The 7,144-nt window shown below is 40.8% G+C and overlaps 1 protein-coding gene across 1 annotated transcript in view; it reads left to right on the top strand.

The window, feature by feature from the left end:
* slc13a5b (solute carrier family 13 member 5b) overlaps positions 1-7,144 on the top strand; it is a 10,817-nt gene continuing 3,673 nt past the window's right edge. The window contains exons 1-11 of the mRNA XM_020614844.1: positions 1-139; positions 1,622-1,750; positions 1,847-1,983; positions 2,236-2,459; positions 2,841-3,021; positions 3,110-3,232; positions 3,371-3,583; positions 3,713-3,819; positions 3,915-4,036; positions 4,659-4,820; positions 5,917-6,054. Coding sequence (XP_020470500.1) covers positions 41-139; positions 1,622-1,750; positions 1,847-1,983; positions 2,236-2,459; positions 2,841-3,021; positions 3,110-3,232; positions 3,371-3,583; positions 3,713-3,819; positions 3,915-4,036; positions 4,659-4,820; positions 5,917-6,054 — 1,635 coding nt within the window. The 5' untranslated portion in view covers positions 1-40. The remainder of the gene's footprint in view (positions 140-1,621; positions 1,751-1,846; positions 1,984-2,235; positions 2,460-2,840; positions 3,022-3,109; positions 3,233-3,370; positions 3,584-3,712; positions 3,820-3,914; positions 4,037-4,658; positions 4,821-5,916; positions 6,055-7,144) is intronic.

The raw sequence follows: 7,144 nt of genomic DNA, 5'->3' as shown, positions 1-7,144 counted from the left end.
TCCATGGTGCGAGAGTCTCCATTTTTCGTTGCGCTACAGGATGGCATTCTTCAAATATCTTCGCTCTGTTACGAGTGAGCTTATCCTCTTCTCGGCACCATTTCTTCTTCTTCCACTGCCCTTAGTGATCGGGACATCGGTATGTACCTGACTTGGATGAAACAACAGATTCTACTTTGCCACATTGATAAAAGTGGAGAAATTTGCCAACTTGTTGATATGAAGCAATTAAAATTTACATCTCTAATCGTCACTATTTGACCACGTTAATAATAATAATGTTAATTTATTTAGGGAAAAACATCACTACGTGTACACGCAGTTTTAACACGACAGAACTAAAATTCTTTGTGCCAAACTTTGTATTTATTTATTGCTTTATTGCCTAGAAATGCCCTGTATGAGTCTGCACTGGTTCTCTGATGCAACTGTTGATGTGGCTAACAAGTGCACAGCGCACTTGGAGCAAAATGCGTGAGAACTGCCCAGCGTTAAATCCTTGGTTTACACGAAGGGTCACGTCCTGCGTGGAAACACAGAGTCAAAGGGCTCTGTCCACGGTGTTATCCCTACATGTGACATGGAGACAAGCTCACAGGACAGAGGCATGCTGGCGTCTAACAGGAACAGACGTGGAGAGAAGAAGACTCAAACTGATTGTAGACAAGGTGTAGAAGTCTTTGCTTTGCAAAAACGAAATAAAAATGTAAATCATGGAAAATATATTTAAAAAACGCATTTGATATTTTACAGGAAGGCCAGTCTGTAAAAAGAAATGTTTTAAAAGTCAAGACAGAATCAATGAGCCTGATTTTTTTCAGGAAAGCTGTTCCATAGTCTAGACTTAGGAACAGTCTGAAGTGCTGTGATGTGGTTCTCAGTTAAAAGGCCTGAGATAATCTGTTAAAATCCTGTCAGCTGCATTTTGTACTACTACTAATAGTAATAATAATAATTATTATTATTACTATTACTATAACTATTATTATTAGAAACATCCACACCTGGATGTCAGTGTTTTTTAGCAGCCATCCATTTTTTGATGTCCTCAAGGTAGTTTCAAAGGGACAGAATCACGTTTTAATTGTTGGGGCCAACGCTACAGTAGATTTGGGTAATCTGTGTAATAGTGGGAACTGATAATATGTGCTCTCAAAAGGTGTGCTAGAGGCAACATGTAGATTGAAAATAAAATAGCACCAAGCATCAAACCCTGAGGAACCCCACAAAGCAATTCTGAGTTAGAAGACCTATGCTCACCACACTCAACATAAAGACAAAGTATTGATCTATAAGCAATCAAGGTACTCACGTTAACCAAAAAAGATTTTCAAAGTTGTAATTACACAGGCTGTAGGGCAATAAAACAACAGAAATGACCACTACATGGTGTTTACAGAGCCCCGAAGTGTGGTCTGGACAAATGCAAGAACGTGACAATAGAACAAGCACACCTTCACCCTTGAAACAATCATAATGCTCCTTTAAAAATTATGTAATGACTGCTTTTAGACCTTATATGTTATCTTTCTATAGCAGCTCTTGACCCCTAAAGAAGTAATGTGTGTTTGTGTGTGTGCACATTTCCCTATTTACTGTATTTTTGCATGTTTTTATGCAGGAGGCACAATGTGCATATGTGATAGTCCTGATGGCGGTATACTGGTGTACAGAAGTCCTACCACTGCCTGTAACATCTCTGCTCCCAGCACTTCTTTTTCCTCTGTTTGGCATCATGCGGTCCAAAGACGTAAGAAACAAAACCCACAACAGTGTGCACAGTTTGGTCAGCAAGGATGTATTTCTGTTCACATACGTTTTACTCTTTACAACCCTGCTGTTGCAGGTGAGTATGCAGTACCTTAAGGACTCAAACCTGTTGTTTGTGGGAGGAATGATGGTTTCGATTGCTGTGGAGCACTGGAATCTGCACAAGCGAATCGCCTTGAGGGTGTTGCTCTTTGTTGGTGTGCGCCCAGCACTGTGAGTGGTTCAGTTTTATGCTTTCACAGCAGATTCTTCCTTTGTCTTGTCATTTTTAGGACTGGCATCTTCAAATCATCTCCAATCAGCAATTACATCAGATAAGGATGCAGATAAGAAAATGTTTAAGGTTTTTCATTATTGTCATAAACATCTGTCTTTGTCTTTCTCTGTTGTTCATTATTGTAAAAAAAAAACTTCCAATTCCACAAAATATTTTATTTTTATTTCCATTTTTTATCTTACTGGCAGTTTGATGTTGGGTTTCATGGGTGTGACAGCCTTCCTATCCATGTGGATCAGTAACACGGCTACCACAGCCATGATGGTGCCTATTGTCCAAGCAGTACTAGAGCAGCTCAATGACAGTGAGGGAGAAATACCTCAGATCCAAAGCACAGAGGAGCCAGTCCAGACATCAGAGAATGACAGCAAACAGCCCCCTCCACAGACAGAGAAAACAAGTGAGGGACAAGGTGAGCCAAGGTCATCTTCATGTGCAATGTAATGTTTGTCCAGGAAGAAACCTTTAAGAAAATATAGCATTGTAGATGTACAGTAACATAGTAATATACAATATACACATATATACACACATACATGCTGTGTTTTCATTCCTTGTGGGGACTTTACAATGACTTGCATTCATTTCTTAGACTTATCCTAACCTTAACCATAACCACTACTTGCCTAACCTTAACCTTGACCCTGACCCTATAACACTTAACCTAACCCTTGCCTCATCCTAACCTTAAACCATGTTGCCACCCTAAAATTCAGTGTCCCCACAATGTGAATGTGTTAACAGGTTGCTATGTTGCTAGTGGCTCTTTTAATTTCATGTTCTTTGTTTAAAGGGCCAGTGATAGTGCCTTTTACAGATGCTGCAGTGGAGGCTGCCAGGTGTAAGGAGGCAGCAGAAAGGCAGAGCATGTGTAAAGGGATGACCTTGTGTATTTGTTATGCTGCCAGCGTCGGAGGCACTGCCACGCTGACAGGAACCGGCCCCAATCTGGTGCTCAAGGGACAGATGAACCAGTGAGTGTTTTCTTACCAGTTTTTAGTATTCCATTATTTACAATCTTGTTGATGGAAATATTTTATTCTTTTTTATTGCTTTCTTTAGGCTGTTTCCTCAAAACGGAAATGTGATTAACTTTGCCTCGTGGTTTGGCTTTGCCTTCCCAAACATGATCCTCATGCTCACACTGTCCTGGTTTTGGCTGCAGTTTGTCTTCTTGGGATTCAAGTGAGTTTGGGGATGGTTAAAACCCTAAATATAGCGACAGAGACTTGAATCAACATCACGAAACCTTTACCACATCAGGAGCATGATTGAGTGTAGACGTGACACAAAATGTTTTTTTCCCCCACATGATCTCTCTAGCTTTAAGAAGACATGGGGCTGTGGTTCTGTGAAGACAGAGAAGGAGATTGCTGTCTATAATGTGATCAGTGAGCAATATCGACTGCTGGGGCCCATGTCCTTTGGAGAGATCAGTGTCCTGTGTCTCTTCATACTGCTGGTGGTGATGTGGTTCACACGGGATCCAGGCTTTATCGACGGCTGGGCAGCTAATCTCTTTAATTACAAAGCAGAGTTCGTATACAGAAATTTTCAGATTTTTCACTTAAGTGCCACTTACACATTGATTCACTGACATTGATATAGTTGATAAAATGTTCATATTACTGGATTTGTTCATTTTGTCATCACTCCACCTTTCAGGTATGTGACAGATGCCACTGTGGCAGTCTTTATCGCAGTCCTTCTCTTTGTTCTGCCGTCTAAACCCCCACATTTCTGTTCACGGATAACTCAAAATTTTGACTTAGGTGAGCCAACATTCTGGAAGAACATACTTTTATATAAGTTGATAGAGACTGTGCAGTGACATTTGATACTGAATTTGAATTTATTGGATCTGTAGCATGCCATCAAACTACTGGCCCAACTCCACGCCTGCTCACCTGGAAATTTGTCCAAAAGAAGATTCCGTGGAGCATCATGTTTCTTCTTGGAGGAGGTTTTGCTTTGGCCAAGGGCAGTGAAGTAAGTGGCAGTGTTGATGAGAAAATGGGCACAAGATTATACACAATATGGTAAGAATAAACATAGAGGTGGAAATGTGTTGGTGGCATCATGCTCGGCTGTGTTTAAAATTACAACCTTTAACATTTTTATGAAACCAAACCCTCTTTTTTATACTATGTGTTTTCAGCAGTCTATTCAGAAATGGTCATTAAATGAACATTACATTTTGTACTTACCTCTCTAATGTGTAGGTTTTATTTTTAGCCCGCCATTTTTTCTTCTTTGGATTAAGACTGGCTACTTATGCACTAGGGATTCACAGGAAGTGGTGCAGCATGTATTCAGTATTTGTTTTTAATATTATAATCAAAATCAGCCTTTGCCTATAGGGTTTCCTCTAATAACAATATCAGAGCTATATAATTACTGATAATGATCAAACATTCCACTGAATATGTTGCTTTGGTTTCATTCATTTTTGTCACCACTGAGTTACATTTCAAAGTTTACTGTATATTGTGTACAAACCTGAATTACTGTACTCACAGTTAAGCAAATGGTAACTCAACTGTGTGGATGAAGACTGTGTACATTTCGAGAAAAGAGCTGAACTCTGTGTGTGTTATGCATATCCATTTAGGAGTCAGGACTCTCCAATTGGATGGGAAATCAGATGACTCCCCTTCAACACATCCCTCCCTGGGCAGTTGCTATCATTTTATGCCTAGTGATTGCTACCTTCACTGAGTGCACTAGCAATGTGGCCACTGCTACACTATTCTTACCTGTCTTAGCTTCATTGGTAAGTTGTCAGAAAGAGAGTGAAATGTGTTTCATGAAAAAATGTATTAACTAAAAAACAAAAGCAGAGGCAGGATCTCAGACTGCAGGATCCAGACAATCCTGATTGGCAGCAGTGGTGTGTGGGGATTCCTGGTGTACTTTCTTTTGAACCAAAGTCAGTTTACTCAATTTGAGTTCAGCACTAAAACTACTCCCAGTGGGAATTGGCCTGTTTTTTCTTTTTTGGTTACCCAACTAGTTGGTCATTCAGGCTGAATATATTTGGTCCCCTTCCCCGTGCCCCTCCTTTCATTAATACCCTGCCAAACACACCAATTCAGCCCAGTGCCTTATAATGCTGCCCACCCTGCTGCTGCTGAAGAATAGCATGCCCGCTAGTTGAGCACTCAAGACAATGCCAAAGCTGGCTTGCAAAAGAAAGCGCCAGGCAGGAATATTCAGATAGATATTTATTGAGGTAAGCGAGTGGGTAAACCTGGACATTCAAAACGTGTGAAAGTAGAGAAAGAAAGAAAAGAGTATCTGATCAGCCCCATGCAGCTGAGAGTGGGGAGATGACACTTTGTTCTTGGCTTGTTGCACTTTATGTGTCATCCTGTCAAGTGAATCTTTATCATTTGATGTGAACAAAAAACATCTGACAAGGCAAAGAACTGCTATCATGGCGACCTGCTGTACAACCTATAGTTTAAAGGAGACTACATAAAGTTTAAGTCTTTTCAGGCTTTGTTTATTTTGAGAACCAGAAATGACTGTGCATTTGTAAAGTACTGTACTGTAATTCAGAAGCAAATTCCACAAACTAATGTTTTCTGCATCTTAGTAGTCTGCCATTACTGCTACCTATGTACTGCTTTTTTATCTTCGATAACATGACTCAACCCCAAGCTTGTAGTAATTACATCTTAATGACCTTGCACCCACCTAATGAGAGTTTTCACCCTGCAGAGAAGTGCACACATTTCAGTCTGAGTTATGTGACAGTGATTATGGTTGCAGGAAAATAGCCAGATACAGGAGTGTAGGAATTATGTGATCAAAGCTGTGTTCATCTCTGTCTCAGATGGTTAAAGCTTTCTGTGTAAATTTTGCAGTCTCAGTCCATTGGGATCAATCCACTGTATATCATGGTGCCTTGTACTCTGAGTACCTCATTTGCTTTCATGCTGCCTGTTGCCACACCTCCAAACGCCATAGTCTTCTCTTATGGATACATCAAGGTTGCTGACATGGTGAGTATGTAGTTTGTTGTGTTTGTTCAATAAATTATATGTTGAAAAAAGTTTCTGCTGACATTGCTGTGGCTTTAAGACCTCTGTTACACTGTTATGAACTTTTGCTCATATTCATTTGGAATTGTGACCTTCAACTGTTAAAGGAATAGCTCTACATTTTGAGAAGCATGCAACTATACCGGAAGTTAGATGGGAATACCACTCTTAAACAAAGTTCATATTCACCTCACATTTGCGAATTTGGACTGGACTGCAGTCTACACTGAGTCACCTCAAGCAGCCAAGGTACCACCTGTCTAAAATGCTAGCTGCAGTGTTGCCATCTGTTTTTCATGGAAAGTAGTTAAGGTGCCCATGACGTGCTCATTTTGCTCATTTCCAGCCATTTAATGTTTAATCTTGAGTACCTCTAGAGCAGCTTGGCACCCATCATAAATCCAAATAGTCTGTAATTTTTTCAGAATGATAAAACCAGAGAGCCTCTTCCTAAAAACAAGTTTGTGAATGCGCACACCTCCTGTTGCCAGCGTGTCAAAGCTGGACAGCACAACAAACCACAACGGCATTAATTCATTTGAATTTTTCCTCCATAGATAGGTAAATAATGGTATATGTACCAATGAAAAGAGATGTGTAACACTCTAAACAACGCAGGTCATTGAGAAACCCCATAATTTAACTGGCATAATGCAGACATAGTACCTTCTGCAGCCTTACAACAATTCTCTGTTAAGGTAGCTCGAACACAGAGACGAGCGAGTGGGAAAAAGACGGACCCAGGTAGCTGGTGCTGGTTCAAGCAGTGATATTTATTTACAGGGATACAGTGCGATGATAGAGACATGATGTAGGTAGGGGTAACCGGGTGTTGATCAGCAGCAGATGCAAAACAGTCAGTGGTATGGTGGATGATACTGGACCAGGCTGCGGATGCTGGGATCACTCCTGGGCTGGTCAAGGTAGAGATGATGGTGGCTGAGGAGACAGGAGCATGTACAGACAGTTAAAGGAGACTGTGCATCAACCTGTATGGTGGAGGCTGGCAGGGCTGAGATGATCTAGGGTCGAGAGGAGCGGTCCGGAGAGG

The sequence above is a fragment of the Monopterus albus genome, unplaced genomic scaffold, assembly GCF_001952655.1.
Source record: "Monopterus albus unplaced genomic scaffold, M_albus_1.0 scaffold152.1, whole genome shotgun sequence".
Classification (NCBI taxonomy): Eukaryota; Metazoa; Chordata; class Actinopteri; order Synbranchiformes; family Synbranchidae; genus Monopterus; species Monopterus albus.
The sequence above is the reverse complement of the archived record's forward strand: the minus strand, read 5'-3'. Positions and strand labels throughout refer to the sequence as shown.